At 50.1% G+C, this 20558-nt stretch overlaps 2 protein-coding genes across 5 annotated transcripts; both read right to left on the reverse strand.

Annotated features, from left to right (window-relative positions):
* Positions 1–251: 251 nt before the first annotated feature.
* Positions 252–4517, reverse strand: rnf168 (ring finger protein 168). Of its 2 annotated transcripts, none has more exons than XM_062472787.1 (7): positions 4236–4517; positions 3260–3663; positions 2737–2807; positions 2365–2535; positions 2099–2196; positions 1473–1539; positions 252–1344 (listed from the first exon to the last, which is right to left on the reverse strand). In XM_062472787.1, exons 2-7 carry the CDS (start codon positions 3594–3596, stop codon positions 592–594), a joined length of 1497 nt encoding a protein of 498 aa, XP_062328771.1. In that variant the 5' UTR covers positions 3597–3663; positions 4236–4517; the 3' UTR covers positions 252–591. The 2 variants fall into 2 exon arrangements, with proteins under 2 accessions (XP_062328771.1, XP_062328770.1); XM_062472786.1 differs by having other exon boundaries at positions 4230–4517.
* Positions 4518–5575: 1058 nt separating this feature from the next.
* Positions 5576–17249, reverse strand: ano7 (anoctamin 7). Of its 3 annotated transcripts, XM_062472783.1 has the most exons (24): positions 16982–17249; positions 15503–15626; positions 14967–15024; positions 14132–14280; positions 13150–13257; positions 12563–12699; positions 12139–12196; positions 11731–11841; positions 11270–11435; positions 10489–10579; positions 10243–10339; positions 9919–10062; positions 9078–9215; positions 8803–8901; positions 8594–8696; positions 8332–8443; positions 8063–8117; positions 7674–7771; positions 7428–7585; positions 7055–7260; positions 6793–6936; positions 6630–6716; positions 6158–6277; positions 5576–5934 (listed from the first exon to the last, which is right to left on the reverse strand). In XM_062472783.1, exons 2-24 carry the CDS (start codon positions 15593–15595, stop codon positions 5773–5775), a joined length of 2694 nt encoding a protein of 897 aa, XP_062328767.1. In that variant the 5' UTR covers positions 15596–15626; positions 16982–17249; the 3' UTR covers positions 5576–5772. The 3 variants fall into 3 exon arrangements, with proteins under 3 accessions (XP_062328767.1, XP_062328768.1, XP_062328769.1); XM_062472784.1 differs by lacking the exon at positions 11731–11841; XM_062472785.1 differs by lacking the exons at positions 14132–14280; positions 14967–15024; positions 15503–15626; positions 16982–17249 and adding an exon at positions 13989–14091.
* Between the last annotated feature and the right edge of the window lie 3309 nt (positions 17250–20558).

Genomic DNA, 20558 nt, shown 5'->3' on the forward strand with positions numbered 1-20558 from the left:
ATATTTTATTTTATATTTAAATTGTTTTATTCTTAGATTGTTTAGTTCTTAGGAATAGTTAAACTTCTGTACCTTTACTTAATTTAAGATTCATATATGTTTAGTGTTTGCACCTCCCTGCCACAGTAAATTCTGTGTTTGTATAACATACATGGCGAATAAACCGAATTCTGATTCTATAACGGATGTGAAAACTCCCCCCCCCCTACTTCCCCTAAACAACCATCATGCAACACCAACAAGAGTTTCATTTGCGTCTCATTTTATTCCATAGTTAATACAGTATATGGGTCTAAAGAATGGAGAAAAAAAAAATTAAAAGTTTAATATGAACCAGATTTGATAACCATGGGTGTTGCTCCTCCCCTGAGCAGAGGTCGTTCCTCAGCGCGTCCTATGAGGTGAAGGCCTCATGGAAGTCCTCTCTACCCAGCACAAGGCCAGAGTTTCAAAAGGCACAAACGATACTAAGAAGGCCAACCTTCACCCCCCTCCCCTGCTCTCCCCCCCGCTCTCCCCCCAGTCCAGGGGAGCTGAGGAGGACTGGAGGTGGAGAGGGAGGGTTAGTGACGGTGTCAGGCTGAGGAGGACTCAGTGTCCTGGGGGGAACATGTCTGTGAGGGAGGCCTGCCTGCTGGCTCTACCCAGGGAGATCAAGGGTGCAGCAGAGCTGGAGGGGCCGCCTTGCCCTCCTCCTCTTCCTCCTCCTCCTCCTCCTCCTCTCACCCTGGGGCTGGACAGTCTCCTCTCCGACGCGCCCCGTTTGGTGGCGCTGGCCGAGCGAGAGCGCCCCCTGTTGGTGCAGGGGGGAGTGGCGGGCACCGCCCCTGAGCTGGACTGAGCGCGGCTGGGCTTCTGTCGGAGCAGGTACTGGTCGCTGGAGCCCTTCCTGCGGTCGACAGCCTGGAGGGCCGTCTCCCGGTCCAGCTCCTTCTGCAGGGCCTGGGCCAGCCTGCGGTCCTCCTCATGCTGCCTGAACAGCACCTCCTCCCTCTGGGCCAGCTCCTGCAGCAGCGTGGCCTCCTCCGGGGCCCAGGGGGGCTCTCCGCCCCCGGGGGGAGACCCCGCTGGGCACGGACGTTTGCTGAAAGCTTCCACCACCTCCTCCTCCCCGGGACCCAGCTCTGAGCTCTTCCTCTTGGATACAGACACTGGCTCGGAGCTGGTGTGGGAGGGGCCTGTGGAGGGGTGGATGTGGGAGGAGTTTGTGTGTGGGGTGTGGCCAGTTGAGGGGTGGGTGGAGCCTTCTGCTGACGTAGTGGCGACGCACTGCATGCTGGGATGCTCCTGACAGAGGTCTGTTCTGGGCGTGGAGGACTTCCTGTCTGGGCAGGAAACGTTCTCCTGAAACACAGCAATGTTGTTCATGTTTATCCAACTATAATACGTCTTTTAAGAGTTAGGGTTGGAAACATTGGTTAGGGTTAGAAACATGTTTTGCTCATGTTAACATGGAAGAGACAGAGCCCTACCTTGTTGGCCGTGAGGCTGGAGCTGCTCTCTGGGTCGCTGAGGGGCCTTGGGAGCGGGCTTAAGAACCTAGGAGCAAAACAGAGACAGTAACCGTTCCGGGAGTACAACGGTACTTAGGAATGGTTCGCTTGACCCGATGTTAGTTTCCTCAAGGATCACAATGACTCTTGCTTAGAGACTTGTTGCTCTTGTGGTTAGTGGTAACTGATTTAAAATGTTTGTACTCGCTGTGATATATTGTTTTTATTATTGTTGCTTGTTTTTCCCACAGGTACACTTGCACTTATAGCGGTTCATGTTGTTTAATTGTAACTTGTTTAACTACATGCTCTTATGGTTCTTCCCTTTGGCACTTACTTTGGTTGTTCACAATGTATGCTTCATGTTTTGTCTACTCGCAATGTTTTTGTGGCTATCTTGTTGTTATGATCAGTGACCTATGCACTTTGTAAAGCTCTCTCTTGGAAGTCGCTTTGGATAAAAGCGTCTGCTAAATGAATAAATGTAAATGTAACCACCTGTACTGGAGTACAGATGTTATTGTTGCTGCTCCATGCCTGGGATGTGGTTACTTTAAGTGTTCCTGGTGTGAGGATGTGTTACAGTCATCATCGTTCACACTCACTTCTCTATATCTCCAGCGTTGGTGTGTGGTTTCCTCTTGGCCACAGGGGTCTTATTCAAACGAGTGTTACTCTGTGACTCTGAGATCGGGCTTTGATTCTGAGGAGGAGGGAGGGAGGGCATCAATCAACAACTATTTCCCCAAATAGACGTATCTCTTCCCACAAGGCCTCGAGAGGGAAAGGGAAGGTACCAAACGATGACCACATCCCTCGATATCGACTCCGTTCCTCTTCTCACCCCGGACAGCATGTGTTTCCTACTCACCAGCTCCTCACTGAGCGTCCAGGCCAGCCTCTCATCATCCTCCAGCTGCCTCTGCTCCTGACTCCTGCTCTCCTCCGCCCGGCGGCCCTCCTCCTCTGCCAGGAGGCGCTGGATGTACTCCTCACTCGCCCTCCTCTCCGCCTCCTCCAGAGCCCGCTTCTCCTCCGCCAGCTGGAGGAGGGGGGGCAGGAGGGGAGGAGGGTGGGCAGGAGGGGAGGTGGAGGGGAGGTTGAGGAGAGGTGGAGGAGAGGTGGAGCAGAGGTGGAGGGGAGGAGAGGGAAAAGAGGAGGAGATACATGGTTTACTGACACTGATTTGGTTTCATAGTCTAAACACGTGGTGCAGCTAAACGTATCTGCAGAGAGCTCTCACCTTGCTGATCTGATCCTCGTACTCCTGCCTCACCTCTCCTGGCAGACACACCTGCGGCCTGAAGAACGATACTGCAGACGCGCACACACACACGCACACACACACACACACAGGTCAGCACAGTTCATCATCCAATGACACACACAGACTTGAGGCCAGTTCACACTATCAACCTTCTGCTGTTGGCTGTTGGGTTTGGAATGTCTTGAAAGATAACTGTCATTTTCACACTGCCCCAACGAACGCTGACAGGCACAGTCATACTGTTAAGAGGGGCCAGTTACATTAAACATTATTGTTGTCATGATTTTCTTCACTGCATTAAAGGGATTAACAGGCAAAAGAGCATGTTTAAAAAGATCCAGACTCTACATTTAGGGGGCCCACAAGGGGGTCCAAGCTTGCTGTCACAGGGGCACTGCACCCCTCCCCCAAAACCGCCCCTGACACCAACCCCCACAGACGACAGCAGCGCTAAACACTGATGTTCCTTGATGATAACTGTGACAGAAGTCACACTCACTTTCCTCCTCGTCCACCTCCAGGCCTCGCAGTCGGCGCTGGCACTGCGCGGGGAAGGCAGCCTGCACCCGGAGCCACAGCTCGCTGTTCACCAGCGTCTTGTTGCGGCCGTTGTGCCGCGCCCAGGTCGACACTCGCTTGCGGCACAGCGGGCAGCACATGTTCGCCTTATCCACGGTTTCCAGAAAGCAGGGCTTGCAGAACGTGTGGCCGCACGGTAATGTGACCGGTTCGAGGAAGATCTCCAGACAGACGGGACAGAGGCAGTCCGCTCGGGACAAGCTCCCGGTAGACCCTCCGTGAGAAGCAGACACCTCCATCTCGGATACCGGCGGCATGGCTTCGCCTTCTCCAGTTCTGACAGCTTTCACGTCCAGCGTTTCAGTCGCTTTTCGCTTGAAGAACCTACCCTCAAGGCACATAAACAAGATGGCAAATTACTAAAAGGTAAACACTGAGTATACTTGCTAAGTTTTAAGCCCTGGTTGAAGTAGCTAAAACCTCTAACTAGCTGCTGCCAGAACTATGGGTTAATAATTCCCTCCATAAGAATAATATCTATCTCTCTACCAACAACACCAACATGATAGTGCTCGATAGTTTAGCAAGTTCAGGGCAGTTTTCTCATTTTAGCTCATGCTAGCTAGCTAGTCTATTCTCCATACAGGCGAATACTCAGACAACAGAAATAATACTAAACTGATAGTTCATCAGTTGCATTTTATCATAGTAATTAGCTAGTTAAGTTGGGCTAACGAGCTACTTCGTTCGCTGGAGCTTGTGTATCTACTTAGTTAGCACAAGCCTTTAAAAAAACGTTGTCTAGCTTATGGTCAGCTAGCTAGCTCTAGCTAGACCTATCACAGTAGTGGTATAGCTAGACTAGCTAGGTATTCATCGCCCACGTTTTGTCTGAAATTACGCCTAAAACGACGGTGGGCCCAGATATACAATTACTTAGTTGTTCTTACACATACTAGAAACTCCAGACAGCACGATTCCATTAAATCCTGTCGGTGCATCCACCAAGCTAGTCTAGCTTCTTTTCAAAGAGCAGGTCTTGCGAAACCAATTGCTGCTAGCGCGCCAGAAAGTTGCTCTGGTAGCGCGGTTACCTCAGCCAGTAAGCTTTCCGGGTAGACGCTACGAAAGTTTGGGATTAATGAAAATTAATAATGTGGCAGTCTCAATGTTTTTTGTTGTTGTCATGGTTCGCATACAAACTAAAATATTCGTTGGATTAATCTAATTACATTTGGAAAGTGTGGACTAATATAGTTTATATTGTGTGAAATACAATTGGCCTAATTCACAGACAGTGCGTACGCACAAATCCGTGTTTGTTTTACGAACAAACCCCGAGATTCACCGGTATTTCCTTACTAGCGGTTTACCTGAATACGTACGCAGAATTAAGGCGCCTTCATCATCAATTTTCACGAGTGGGGTATTTCATCATGAATGTGGTATTTATTGAGGTAAACTATTTTGTTACAGGTCAAAACGTGAAAATCTTTTAAACTACGCTTTATGTTTATGCATCTGACCAAAAACTATTTGACTGCAAGATGACAGAACGGAATGTGCGGGAAAAAACATCCAGGTTTCATGACAGGTTTTATTTTGTACAATATTTTCATCTGGACGCCCATTCCTCCAACACTATATAGTTGCAAATACATTTACACATTGTAACAAGAAGGTTTCATCTGGACGCCCATTCCTGCAACACTATAGTTGCAAATACATACACATACACATTGTAACAAGAAGGTGGCGCTCCGGTACAATGTTGTTAGTCTTTAAAATATATGTGACGTTATGTCCTTTGAAATAACAAATCCACTCGTGGAGGTATTAAAATATCCTCAGTATTTCAACCTTGATCTCTGAAACAGTCGGATTTGTAGTGTATTCATAGATAATAATAAATAAAACATCTGTACGAAACTATTTAATAAACTAAAAGCTACAGCTTAAAAACTGAGCTTTAACCAAACGCAGACTGGTTCACAGCCTCTGGGAAAGGAAACAATGCTTTAACATCTAGATTCAAAGCAACGGGCAGGGGGGCATCTGAACTTGATCTGCAGTCAAATGTTCTAACCACTGAGCTGTACCCATCCCAGTAAAATGCCTCAGTCTAAATCACTGAGAAAATATCCAATAAATAATCCTGAAGGTTAATGTCAGTAACACCTCTCAAAGAACATTACTGTGCAAGTCTTAGACAACCAAGATTCTTTCCATGAATATTGTCTTAAATATACATTTTTGTTTTCTATATTTGTGCAGCAGTATACAGTACAATGTTGAGAACATTTTGGGTTAGTCTTTTAATTGAATTATTTCTCAAAGCATTTTTGTTTCGAAGTTGTTCTTCACCCCTAAGACTTTGGCACAGTACTGTATTTCTGTGAAGACTGACACTCGAGGCATAAATGTAACTTTTTAAAAAGGGCTCTTATGACACTCCCATATGACCCCAGGCTCTGACCCCTGGGAGGTCGAAGGTCAGACGTGGGGTCTCTCCAGGTCTTCTGGGATGGGGCCCAGGACGGGCGGGGAGGGGCCGCTGCCTGGAGGCGGAGACCCAGACATGATGAAGCGGCGCCGGAGCTCAGAGCTCAGCTTAGACTTCCCCTTCTCGTCCAGAAACACCAACTGGTTCAGAGACTGGACAACACAACAGGAAGGGGAGGGAAACATGGAGAGATGAGTCAGGGGCAGTTATAGGGGTCAGCTGGGGGGGGGGGGGCAGTGCCCCTGTGGAAACAAGCTTGGACCCCCCTGTGGCCCCCGTAACTGTAGAGTCTGAATCATTCTCAGCGCCCCACAGCCTGCTGCTAAATGAACAAAGGTGTAAATAGTGAACGTGTGTCCAGTGTGCTGGTCTGACCTGGTTCTCTGCCAGGGCCTCCTTGGCCATGTAGTGCTCCCTCTTGATCTTCACCTCCACATCCTCAGGGATATCTGGCACCATGATGTCGATCACATGACCGATGAGGAACACGATGTGCTGAAGCAGGGTGGAGGGAGGGAGGGGGAGGGGAGAGGATGGAGGAGAGAGGGGGAAGGAAGGGGGAGAGAAGGGAGGGGAAGGAGGAGAGGGGGAAGGGAAGGGAAGGAGGAGAGAGGGGAGGGAGAGAGGGGAGGGGAAGGAGGAGAGAGGGGGAGGGAGAGAGGGGAGAGGACGGAAGGATAGGCCACGTGAAGATCAACAGCGACCGTGTCAGGGAACTGTTCAAACTGTGACACTGTGGTGAGTAACAGTCTGAAATCTCTCTCTCACACGCACACAGTCTCCTAACCCATTGTGATTTAAAAACAACACACACAATCATGGTGACTCCCAGCTCTATGAAACTTACCTCAAATATAATAACAAAGCCCAGCCGTATGGCCAGAAGATGGAAGTACTCCGGGAGGAAACCACCATCTTTGTCTCGATATCCCCGGTACCTATGATAATGTACGATGTGTTCATTAAGCACACACTTTTCTCCAAGGTGACCTACAGTACAGTCCCCCCAGGTACCTGCACTGCATGTCGTCGCTGGTCAGGTTTCCGGGGTAGGTTGCCAGGGTGAAGTTGACGAAGCCATGCAGGCTTCCATGGTTGTTATAACGATAGTAGAGTCGGGGCAGGAAGTCAGAGGTGAAGGCTATCAGGAAGGCCTGGAGGGGGGGGGAGAGAGAGAGAAGGGGAAAGTGTGTGTGCTGGATTACACTGCAAATGATACCTTTCTCTGTCACACACACACACACACACACACGTCCAGGTGAGTGTTCTTACATTAGTAATGACAGCCAGGTGTGTGATGACCTGCAGGATGTTTAGCCACACCCCGATGTCCTGCGCTCGCTCCGCCACGGGCCTCCGGTACTCGCACACAAACTTCTGGGCGTCCAGACGCACCTCCACCCAGTTGTTGATGAGGGCGAAGAGAGGGGCGAGAGGACACGCTGCCACGAAGATGGTGATGAAGCCAAACTGGATCACTGCAGAGACGTGAGCACAAACAGGAAACTACAAGTTCACAAAAGTCACCAAACTTCTCCATCACTCACGTTTTTATTTTATTTTCTCTTTTTTAAACCTGAGTCGCTGTCACCTCCCTCCCTCTCTCCCTCCCGCCCTGCCTCCCTCTCCTCCCCCAGTGTCTCACCCATCTCCAGGTACTCGTCGAGAAGCCCCTCACACAGCAGCAGCTGGCTGTCAGACTCCCAGGGGGGGAGACCCTGGTCCTCCCCCGCCTCCCCCCCCTCCCCCCTGCCTGACGGCTGGGATCCCAGACTCCTCTTCTGCCACCATGCTTTCAGCTTCCTGCCGGGAGGTCAGGGGAGACAGGGTAAACCGGAGACCTGGTTAGCTTGTTTCCTAAAGGCCTCTTTCCTGTGAGAAGGATACTCACGGGCTGATGAACTCCTGGATGTTGTTGATGACCTGCTTGCCCACCATGATGACCAGCAGCTCCTGAGCCAGCTCTATGAGACAGCCGCCAGACCCGCACTGGAAACACACACACACGCAGACACACGTACACACACATACACACTCTGAGTGCCTGAGCAAACACTAACCACACAGGCTGAACTAGCATGGTAGTTTGGAGAAGTATGTTATCACTCACATAAGATGTTGTGTGTACAGCCCTTTTTACAAGCAAGGTCACAGAGGGCTTCACATACGCCCACAGAACTGCCCCTCAACCAACCTCAACCCTCAAGGAAGACAAGGAAAAACTCCCAGGAGAACTCCCAGGATCTTCCAGGAGGTTAGAAAAAACTAGAAGAAACTCACGTTCTCATTGCGTATTCCAAAGAGAGTGAAGTAATTCCCCGGGTAGCCAACAAACCTGTCAGACAGAATCTACATTTACTCGTTCAGCCGATGCTTCTATCCCAAGAGATGAATGAAGGTGCGTGTGGTTCGAGAAGCAGATCAGCACGATTAAACAACGATGTTCAAAAGTATTTAGTTTATACGCTCCACTGCTCATAAGAGGATGTTTGAATCATAGACTGATTATACAGTAGAGTTTCACACCTCACACCTGTTGACATACTGACCTGCCCTTGAAAAACGCAATGTAGACAGGAGAGGAGTAAAAGTTGACAAACTGGAAGACGAAGACCTTGAGAATGAACATGTCCTCGTATTTGGACTGTGTGCGGTGCATCTCTGGTGGAGGAATTCACAACGAGAAAACAGGATGAGTTGGACAGTGGGAGGGAGACAGGAGAGGGAGGGTGGGAGATAAGGAGATAGGGAGGGGGGAGGGAGATAGGGAGGGAGCAGGGAGTGAGATAAAAAAGGGAGAGAGAAACTCACCCCAGCGCGTCAGGATCTGGGCCAGGGACTTGTACACATGTGACAGCAACAGGATGACAAGAAGGTTCAACACAGACCCTGTGAGACTGGCTATTCTCCCAGCCTATCAGAGGAAGGGAGGGGAGAGGGAGGCGAAGGGGATCAGCCAATCAGGATTATTGATACTGGTGTACATTGATGTTTTCTGACTTGTGCAGAACGAGACTCACTGAGAAAATGAAGAAGGTGCTCTGGGACTTGTGGATGAAGATGCTCACAATCGTCCGGTACAGGATGATGGCGAAGAGGAACATCAGAACCACAAACACCTGGCAGAAAGGTTAAAGGTCAAAACAGATGACTTCCTGTTTAACATCAAAGCCAGTATCAGTGTCAAAAGAGAGCGACAGAGAGAGAAAGAGGGAGAGAGAGAGAAAGAGGGAGAGAGAGAGAAAGGGAGACAGAAAAGGAGAGAGAGGGAGAGATGGTTGGTCATGTCTCTCACCATCATGATGATGACCATGCAGCTGGTCAGGGTGCGGCTGAACCTCCGTGTCTCTGGGAAATACGGCTCCTCTGCCCCCGTTACCGGGTTCCTCGTCGTCATGGGAGCCATCGCCGCAAACTCCGGTCTCGGGCGCTCCTACTGGCAGGAATGACAAACACATGTTAGCAATTTCCTGAAATGTTATTTGTTAATCCTGGGAAAAGTACATTTACATTCAGTCATTTAGCAGACGCTCTTATCCAGAGTGACTTACAGTAAGTACAGGGATATTCTCCTGAGGCAAGTAGGGTGAAGTGCCTTGCCCAAGGACACAATGTCATTTTGCACGCCGGGAATCAAACCGGCAACCTTCTGATTAATAGCCCGATTTCCTTCCCTAACCCCCAAGAGTATGGCATTGTTTTAAAGATAGGTGAGGTGGGACCACCAGTCACATAGACCACCAGTCACATAGACCACCAGTCAGATAGACCACCAGTCCCATAGACCACCAGTCACATGGACCCCATAGACCACCAGTCACATAGACCACCAGTCACATAGACCACCAGTCCCATAGTCCCCATAGACCACCAGTCACATAGACCACCAGTCACATAGACCACCAGTCACATAGACCACCAGTCCCATAGTCCCCATAGACCACCAGTCACATAGACCACCAGTCACATAGACCACCAGTCCCATAGTCCCCATAGACCACCAGTCACATAGACCACCAGTCACATAGACCACCAGTCACATAGACCACCAGTCCCATAGTCCCCATAGACCACCAGTCACATAGACCACCAGTCACATAGACCACCAGTCACATAGACCACCAGCGTAGACGTGCCTCAGTGTCCTCAAACTCGGAGCAGTCCCAGCGGTGTGCCAGAACGGCGCTGGAGCGTTTCCAGTGCTCCAGAAAGGTGACGGCCCAGAGGGACATGAACACGCTGAAGAACACCGTCCCTCCGTTGTCGAACAGCAGGCCTGCCTGGGTGGGTGAGAGAGGCGGCCATGTTGGGAAGGTCAGACCTCGACCGGAGCACGTGGAAACAAGTATTATAAAATAATCCCAAAGTCATGTTTGTATGGGAGAGGGGGAGATTTGAACCTACGGCATCTTGGTGTGCCACTGAGCTATATCCACCTCCTAAAGGGAGAACACACTGACCTTGAAGGTGAAGCAGATGGTGGAGAGGTTCCAGGGAGAGCAGATGTTGCACAGAGGACACATGAGGTACCTGTCCTCGCTCTCACAGATCTCCTTCCTGCAGGGAGGAGGAGGATCAGTAGGCTGTGTGACACACACACACACTCACACAGATATAAACACACACACAGATAAACACACACACACACACACACACCCTCTCTCTCTCACACACACACAGATATAAACACAGGGGCCTCTACTTACGCTGGCACGTCGGTGACGGTGAGCCAGATCCCGAACAGGAAGACTAGAGAGCCCACTACCGCTGCAGGGAGCAGCCAGCCTGTGTAGAACCCTGGAGGAGGGAGGGGGAGAAGGGGGGAGGAGTAGACAGAGAGGGGGGGTGGGACAAAGAGAGAGAGGGAGAGACAGAGAGAGGGGGAGGAAGGAGAGAAAGAGAGAGGGAAGGGAGGGAAAGAGAAAGACACAGAAAGAGAGGAGTGAGAAAGAGAAACAGAGAAAGGGAGAGAGAGAGAGGGAGAGAGAGAGAGGGAGAGAGAGAGGGAAGGAGAGAGAGAGAGAAGGAGAGAGAGAGAGAAGGAGAGAGAGAGAGAGAGAGAGAGAGAGAGAGAGAGAGAGAGAAGGAGAGAGAGAGAGAGAGAGAGAGAAGGAGAGAGAGAGAGAGAGAGAGAAGGAGAGAGAGAGAGAGAGAGAGAGAGAAGGAGAGAGAGAGAGAGAGAGAGAGAGAAGGAGAGAGAGAGAGAGAGAGAGAGAGAGAGAGAGAGAGAGAGAGAGAGAGAGAGAGAGAGAGAGAGAGAGAGAGAGAGAGAGAGAGAGAGGGAGGGAGATTGAGAGAAAGGGAGAGATAGAGAGGGAAGGAGAGAGGGAGGAGAGAGAGAAAGAGAGAGGGAGAGAAAGAGAGAGGGGGAAGGAGAGAGGGAGGAGGGAGAGAGAGAGAGGGATAGAGTGTTTTTAACCTTAAATCTGAAGTGGAGAGTCCAAAGCCCTAAGGAGCTGAGACGTGTTCCCCCTGGTCCCTGCGTACCCAGCCAGGCGAAGTACAGAGCCACCTTCTCCCCATAGTACTCCCTGATGTGGTCCAGCGGCTGGTACTTCCTCCAGCAGGCCCACCTGGCCCAGTACTGGTGCAGCACCTGCCGCAGGCTGAGGGCCTCCGGGTCCACTGGGGCCTGCGGCCGCTCGTAGGGGCCCTACGGAGGCAAACAGCCGGCTGTGAGGTGGGTGGAGGGTGGAGGGTGGGTGGGGGTTGTGAAAAGAAGGCTGGTGGCTTTACAAAAGTGTGTGTAACCGTTTTGGTTGATAGGTACATGTGTGATTTATACTTTTGGATGACACATTTTTACAGACAAGATAACAAGAAGTGTGTGTGGGGGAGAGACAATGACATTGTGCAGGGTAAGGTGTGTGTGTGTGTGTGACTGACCTCATGCAGGGTAAAGTGTGTGTGTGTGTGTGTGTGAAGGTGTGTGTGTGTGTGTGACTGACCTCATGCAGGGGGTACGCAGCAGAGAAGACCTTCTCACTGAGCAGTCTGGCGATCCCCACCTCGCCCCTCTTCACCACCCCGTACGGCGTCCTCGCTAGGATCTCATACAGCTGGGAGGTGAGAGAAAGGTCAGAGAAATGTCACGCAGCCACACCAGGCACTACGTAGTCAACAGGCTGGACCAAACACGTTATGGGGGAATCGAACAGGGAGTCATTCTGTCGAAGCTGTAATGGTGGAGGATAACCATGACTCAAACTAGCTTTGGAGGCAATGACATCACTTTGATCCTTGACACCGCGATTTCGGCCGGCGGTTAATCTTTTGGTATGTGAAGCCCTTTAGAGTCTACCATAGGGTGACCATGGGGACGTGTAGGTGTTAGAGAGCTCTACTACTAAACCCACCACTTGATGTCTCTGGGTTGTCTTGAAGAAAGTGGTCTTGTCCTCGTGACCAAGGAACCTGAGGTTGGAGAACAGGGAAAGCTTGCTTGTGAGGAAAACATCTCCTGTTGTTTGAGAACCAGACACCTGCTGTTTGGTTAGATGCCACTCGCCTTTACCAACTCCTCCTGGACAAACACACACTTGAGTGAAGAGAGAATCCAGCACATATTTGCGTTGCATCATCAAACAGGCGTGTCAGCCTGTCTTGACTTGAGTCACACACACACAAAGAAAAAAACTGCCTATAGAGTCCTGGGTGGGGATTGTGTGCAGACTACATACAATAAACCTAGAGTGAGAGATTTTAATTGAATTGCCGTGGTCAACCTTTTTTGGTTACAGAGATGCAGAAACCTGAAGCTTGTCTTGTGGATTCCTGTACCTCTCCAGCTTGTTGGTGCGAAACGGACATGTGTAGTAGTCAGGAGGGACGTTGGGAACCTTCTGCGCCATTAGGTTGGGGACAGACAGCTTCTCCAACACGCCCTCAGACCAGTCCTGGTTTGGTGCTGTGACCACCTGGCAACGGCACCAAAATAACCGTTTGCATGATATCAGTGTTTTATTTCAGTCAGGTGACCGGCGTGACTTGGTCATAAAACAAGCTCATTTGCATCTCGTCTCCTCCTTCTCTCATCCTCCTCCTTCTCCTCCTCTTCCTCCCCCTCTTCTCTCTCTTGCTGCTTCTCCTCCTCCTCCTCTTTTACCTCTTCCATCTCATCCTCCTCCACCTCCCTCCTCTTACCTCTCCTCCTCCCTCTCATCCTCTCATCCTCTTACCTCTCCTCCCTCCCTCCTCTTACCTTTCCTCCTCCACCTCCCTCTCACCTCTCCTCCTCCACCTCCCTCCTTCCCTCCCTACTCTCCTCCTCCTCCTCCACCTCCCTCCCTCCTCTCCTCCTCCACCTCCCTCTCACCTCTCCTCCTCCACCTCCCTCCCTCCTCTCCCTGCAGTGAGAGGAAGCTGACCTGTAGAGGAACTCTTAGACTAATCTCCTCGGCGTAGTAACACAGCACACTCCAGGGGGCGCTCAAGAGCACGTAGGAGATCTTCTTTTTCGGCTGAAAAACCTCTTTCTAAACAGACAGAAAAAACAAGGTATGTCCAAGTTATTACTACTAATTTCCTACTTATCCCATGATTTAATCATAAATTATAACAATAACAACATCAGTAAGAACCCAGTAGATATTTGTAGATCATTTTACATTACATTTAGTCATTTAGCAGACACTCTTATCCAGAGCGACTTACAGTAAGTACAGGGACATTCCCCCGAGGCAAGTAGGGTGAAGTGCTTTGCCCAAGGACACAACGTCAGTTGGCATGACCAGGAATCGAACTGGCAACCTTCGGATTACTAGCCCGATTCCCTCACTGCTCAGCCACCTGACTCCCCTATTTTAAAAAGACTCAGGGATGAACAAGTACTGGATTAGAAGTTGTTTGTTGACCAAGCGGAAACATCACCTGGAAGATATGCTCCCAGAAGGCTTTGTACAGCATGACTCTGAACTTGGTTAAATATTGACACTGTGTTTCTCCAGCCACCTAGCCTTTAAAGCCCAGGTGGCTGAGCGGTTAGAGAATCGGGCTATTAACCAGAAGGTCGCTGGTTCGATTCCTGGCCGTGCCACATGACGTTGTGTCCTTGGGCAAGGCACTTCACCCTACTTGCCTCGGGGGAATGTCCGTGTAAGTCGCTCTGGATAAGAGCGTCTGCCAAATGACTAAATGTAAACAGTAAATGTAAAGCGTTTCGTTTCATAGCTCCTGACTGGAAGCATCTAGTGTTGTGGCCACTCACCTACAGAGGGGCTGGCTGTGTGGCCAGCCTACCCTGAACCAGGTGGGTATGTATGGCCGAGCCTACTATGTACCAGGGAGGTGTGTGTGGAGAAGACCGGGAGAAGCGAGCTGTGTGTCCTGGTCAACTCTGGACCAGCTCACCGTCTCTTGAAGGATCCCTGTCGCCTGCAGCTCCGACAGGAAGTCCTCTCTCCACTTCCTGTGTGAGTTATGGGAGGGGGAGCTAGGCTTCTCTTCCTCCAGCTCTTCCTTCTGTTCGGACAAGTTCTCCTCCCAAACCAGGACGAAGTCTGTCGACACAGAGACCACAGATCTCAAAAAGGAAAACTCCCCCTACTTATATACCTACACTAGAGCTGTTTGTTAAAATGAATCCATATTTGCACAGCCTGTGTGCTAATAATACAAGATGCAGAAGCTTCTCTCAGGCTAACTGTATGCAGTCTCTATCTGAGTGCGATCGCACAAGACAGGTCGCTCTTTTCATCAGCTTTTTTAAATTTAAAAGACAAGTATTTAATTGGACAGTCTTTCAAAGACCGAAGATAAACCAGCCAGTAGAAGAGGACCGTGGAGATGTTACCCCCGTAATTCATGATGGATTAAGGGCAAATCTATGCAGCTGTCAACCTTACCATGACATTTTTGGGGAAAAGTGGAAAATGGAAAGAGTTTTATGCATGATAACAAAACCACTTTTAACTGTTTAACTGCTCTGATTTTTTTTTAAGGAAGATGTCGATTGTTTGTCAATCAAATATGAGGAGTGTATCCACACAAATGTTCCACATGCTGATAGATGATAAACCATGGAAAGGATTAACTGTATTCTAAATGTTCTATTCGCCGGTGTCACAACAGGGCCTGAAGGTCCTAAAGTTGACGAGGCGTCTCTGATGCTCTTGGACATGCTCGGGGCCATTTCTGTCTTTTTCTTTAAACGTTTCGAAGTCTAAACAATAACTTTGATACTCACCGACGCGAGTCACTCCGTCGCTGAACACGTTTCTGTCCAGGAAGTCATGCGGCGACATCTAGGAACACAGAGAGAGATCAAGACATGTGACCTCACCCACGGCGCCGTCCGCTCCACACCTCCTCAGTTCCACACCTCCTCAGCTCCCCCTTCCTCCCCCTTCCTCCCCCAGCCTCAACAACAAGCTGGCACTCAGATGTTTGGTGTTTTATTTTACTTCACTCTTCTCTCAGTTAATCAACTTCCTGTCTTTGTGTTCAGAGTCGCTGATTAGAGCAGCCAGATCACAACAGGAGGCTCACGCCTGAGTGGGTGTTGACACGGCCCACGTCACTCCAACACCCCTGTACACCCAGGACCCCTCACCTCTGCCTCCATGCTACCACCCAGGACCCCTCACCTCTGCCTCCATGCTACCACCCAGGACCCCTCACCTCTGCCTCCATACTGCCACCCAGGACCCCTCACCTCTGCCTCCATGCTACCACCCAGGACCCCTCACCTCTGCCTCCATGCTACCACCCAGGACCCCTCACCTCTGCCTCCATGCTGCCGTAGCTGGGCTCTGCTTGCTCCGTCATGGGGATGAGGTTGCTGCTGTCATCCCCCTCCTCCGCTCTCCTCTTCATGGTCCCCGGACGTTCTCAGTTCCTCAGGGATCTGCGGCACAGAAAGTTCTCTGTTGTCATCCTGATGTCAGTGCTACCTTGGGTTCAGGTTTCAGGTTTATTGGCCTGTTTGAACAGGTGTGGTAAAGGTACATTTGAATTCTTTGGTCCTGCTCCTCTTGATAGTTTTGTCTAGTGGCCTATCTAAACCTAGAATACATCATCCAAACCTGTAATAAATAAATCCTAATCCTATTTGAGCTACAATTCTTATCAACAATATATACATTGTAAATATGTAAACATACAGATCTGAACCCTTCACCAACACCGGCTTCCACTGGAAAAACGTCCTCACGAAAAGCACGACTGATGAGAAACATGCCCTGATGATTAGTGTGTTAACCTATTAGTTGATATTAAGTTAATCAACGTTATCTGCTAGTTAGTGGGCTCCTGCCTGCTTGGGGTCTGTGGGTGCTGTGCACGAGACGGCAGCTGGGCTTTCATCCTCTCACAGCATCAGCCCGCCACGCTCAAATACCGTGTGTGGCTTCACCTGACTTCAATTACGCCCATAAGGGGGTCTCCTGTGGTCCTACTGCACTGCCACTGTACTGCCTCCAGAACAACATCCCACTGCAGGTTAGCCCCATTACCTTAGAGCATCAGGGGAGGAGGAGTTCAGGAAGTCCAGAAGCTTCCAATTAGTCTGTTCACGATTAATTTCAGTCCCCGGTCAGCACATCTGCTATTTAGCACACGAGTGTCAGCGCATGCTTCTCATCGGGCTGTGGGATTGGAGCTACGCCCACAGCAGAGTGCCCGGGCCAGGGTAACAGCCCTGTCTGGACTGAAGACACCATCCTTTCTTACCGTTTTTAAGATTTTGGCAGTTTGGAGAGGGAGAGAGAGAGGGTGGGGGGGGGGGGGGAGATGCAGGAAACAACCTCAGTCGGATTTGAAGCCAGGCTCCCTGCGTTTCGCATTAGCATTAAATGAGACACTTATCTTACATGTCCCTCTCCAGGGACTGTCCTGACCTGTCCTACAGCTACAGCCCAGGTGCTCTTCCAGCAGGCTTAGCATTGGCCTGTCTGGACCAGGTAGGCATGATCTGAATACCTGGGACTTGGCAGTTAGGTCAGGTGCCATCAATAAAACACCTGATCTGAAATGACTGCCGATTGTTTGGGATCTCTTATCTTCCTGTAACCACAGCATGTAAGTTGGCCTTGCTAATATTACGTTGAGCAAATTAATAATTGCATTAGGAGATTAGTCAAGTTTAAGATACATTATGGCGGAGTATGAAACTGGCTAGGCTTCAGGACTGGAACATAAATGCTATCATCTGAGCACCAGGAAAACTTCTGAAAAAGTAGAAGTAGAAAACAAGAAACAAACCCAATAATCTCCTCGTCTTCGTTGATCCTCCTCCTCTCTTCTTCTTGTTCCCAGCTCCCCTGGTTCACTTCCTGTCCTCTGGTACAGGACCCCAAATCTCCAACCTTCGGTCCCAACTCTAAAGGATGGTTCAGAGACAGCAGAACGGTCCCCTGCTCCGGCTTCTGAGGCTGTTCCTCTCAGACAGGCTGTTCTGTGTGCCTCCTCTCCCTCCCTCTACTGGGGCACCGGCTGCTAGGGTGAGTGCAGGATACGTCTGTGGGCAGAGCACATCCTGCCGGGGCAGATAAAGCTGCAGGCTGGAGAGGGAGGTAGGGAGTGAGGCAGGGAGGGATCAGCGCTCGCCAGGGAAGGGAGGGAGTTTGTGCAGGAGGAAGGGCTCTGTTTGCTGAGAAGGTGGAGAAGTACATGCGAGCACACACACACACTGTACACACACACACACACAGTGTACACACACACACAGTGTACACACACACACAGTGTACACACACACTTTGCCCCTCTACTGCCCCCCAGAGGTATGAGCTGCTTGCTTCACATCCTGTGGCTGAAAGGGCACATTATAGGCCTGCAGATGACTCAGTTATACAGTCAGGTAGACAAAAAAGACCCGTATTATTATTATATATTCTTTATTTTAGTTTCTTGTTTACAGTCTTGTACTACAGCAGAATGTTGTTCTAAGCGTTGGGGTGGGAGGAGTTTGTGGGGAGGAGAGGAGGGAGGTGAGGTGGGCAGGAGGGAGGTGAGGTGGGCAGGAGGGAGGTGAGGTGGGCAGGAGGGAGGTGAGGTGGGCAGGAGGGAGGTGAGGTGGGCAGGAGGGAGGTGAGGTGGCAGGAGGGAGGTGGGCAGGAGGGAGGTGGGCTGGGCAGGAGGGAGGTGAGGTGGGCAGGAGGGAGGTGGGCAGGAGGGAGGTGAGGTGGGCAGGAGGGAGGTGGGGTGGGCAGGAGGGAGGTGAGGTGGGCAGGAGGGAGGTGGGGTGGGCAGGAGGGAGGTGAGGTGGGCAGGAGGGAGGTGAGGTGGGCAGGAGGGAGGTGAGGTGGGCAGGAGGGAGGTGAGGTGGGCAGGAGGGAGGTGAGGTGGGCAGGAGGGAGGTGAGGAGTACAGTTTGGGGCTTAGCTGTCCCCATACCAGATACAGCTGCTGAGGTTTTTATTTAATTTTTTTATCAAAAAGACATAAAACAAATCCTAGCAAAATAACACTGTGAAAGTGTAAAAATCACTCGAATGGATGTCAACAATTACAGAAGAGAAACGTAGCACATACGATCAGAACACGACCCCGAAAAATTAAATAAGGCAGATTCCCACAACATGATTACACAGGTACACCAGAGAGGGCTGGATCTGCAGATGCCACGGCGACCAGGTGCCACGGTGACAAGGAGCACGGTCACAAACCGTATCTTATTAACACAAAGATAGTTAATCTGATCGGCTGATTTGTCACAGTTATGTACTGGATTGGAGGACATGTTTTGCAAGTGATTTTCTGATTCGATGATTTCATCACATCAGCCAATCGCCTCATAGAAACGCGTGTCACATGGTGGCAGACAGCAGCCAATCGCCACATGGCAGGCAGCCACCTAAGTGGTGAGAGAAGCAAGCAGAGCTGTGTTGGACACGAAGCCATCGGCCCAGAGATAAAACACTTAACGGATAATTAAAGGCTTTGTACACACTTTCAAGTTTAAAATGTTCACTTGCACTTTTAAATATGTATATATATATATATATCTATATATCTTTTTCAGTAAATACTTAAGGCTGATTACCCATCTACCCTTACAGGTGTTGGCCCCTCCCCTCAGCGACCCCCCCCCCCCCCTCCCGACCCCCCCACTTGTGAACGTAAGTCTGCTAAGAAGTGTGACACCCCAACCGAGGGGTCGCCCCGGCCCAGGGGTCGCCCCGAGCCAGGGGTCGCCCCGAGCCAGGGGTCACCCCGAGCCAGGGGTCACACCGAAAGGGAGTTTGCTCAAAGGAAGCCACCGAAAAGTTATTCATGAAAAAACGTAAAACAACAACTTCCATCCAGACTGGATGTTTTCAGAACTCCGGAGCGGGTAACATTCAGCCCCATCAGAACCAGGAAGTGGGAACGCGCGGGCATCGCCGTGGAGACTAGCGGCACCAGCTGGATTTAGCCGACGCGGGTGGAGAAGTTGGTGTTGACGGGGGAGGGGAGGGCGGAGGGAGGGAGAGGGTGTTCCCAATCTCTACTAGACTCGTCATCATGTCTACAGGTGTAAAACATCTATGAGGAGACCAGACTGGAAAGAGTCTGCAGTGAAATCAAGGTGTCTTACATGGTTACGACCCCGACAGCTACTCAGTTAGCACACACACCTCTGCCTTAGCACTTTGGAGAAGTTACTGTCAAAACAAAGGAACTATTTACACATCGCTTCATCAACATTAATTTCAAATGAGTCTTTTCTCTATAAGTGGTTGAGAGTTGAAATAACGTCTGCAGTGTTGACAGGATACTGAACATCATAAGGGGGAGGAGCTCGTATTAACATCCTGTGAATTATCTACCTTTCTCTCTCTCTCCCTCTCCCTCACACACATCTTTCTCTATTGAAAGCAGACATCTTAACTGAAGTAAACATCTACTAGACTAGACTGAGTCGGATCATAAACATTCCAAGTCAACTAAAAAGCAAACTAGAAGAAACCAGACAAGCACAAGAGCAGAACTTAATCTTTGGCAAAAGCAGTAAAAAAAAAAAAAAAAATCATAAAGGAGAATCTCACTTAACTTCATCACTGTCCATATATGCCCGTAAGAACATGTAGAAGATCCGAACACCAGTGGTGAGTTCCCATGGCGAGGCCCAGACACAGTCAGGTCACCAGGTGGCGCTCATCCTGTGACTGTGTGACCTCCTGTCCTATGCCCAATGTCTCCCCCTAGTGGTACGGAGGTGGAAAAGCAACATGGTCTTTCAGAGGGCCATGTTCATGTCGCTTTGTAGTCTGGTACTCCAATATACGAAGCTATGGACCAGAGGACACTGTGGAAGGTATGGTATATATTCTATAGGCCGTTTCACACAATTTCAGCCTCAGGAAAAAAAAGTGCCTTTTTAGCCCCGGGTTAGCTGACCTGTTAACCCGATGCTAACCTCTAGCTAGCCAGGTTAGCAAAGACATTTTGGAGCTAGTTCCCCAAAAATCTATCAGAACACAGTGCTTAGTCTAGGGCTAACAAATGCTTGTGTGAACAGGCTACGCTAACCCCAAGCTATCCCAAGTCTGCCCGGGGGAGGTTTTCTGTGGAGGAGTTACGAAAAGGTCTTCCGATCCATGCTGTGAGATCACAGTGAAGCTTCCTCCGCCCTCTCTGTGATGTCACAAAGTGAACCGACCAATGCCTGTGAGGGAACCTAGGAGTCATTTGCTGAGTCACAGTGAAGGTTCTTGACTCTGAGGTCACAGAGAGCGCGGAGCACATCCTGTGAGGTCACAGTGGTTTCAGCGAGAGTTCTCTGGATTGGAGAACAGCTCTGGGTTCAATTGTAAACAGGAAACACAGCAACAACACAGAAGCATAGTAGTATGAT

The sequence above is a fragment of the Osmerus eperlanus genome, chromosome 11 (assembly GCF_963692335.1).
Source record: "Osmerus eperlanus chromosome 11, fOsmEpe2.1, whole genome shotgun sequence".
NCBI lineage: Eukaryota > Metazoa > Chordata > Actinopteri > Osmeriformes > Osmeridae > Osmerus > Osmerus eperlanus.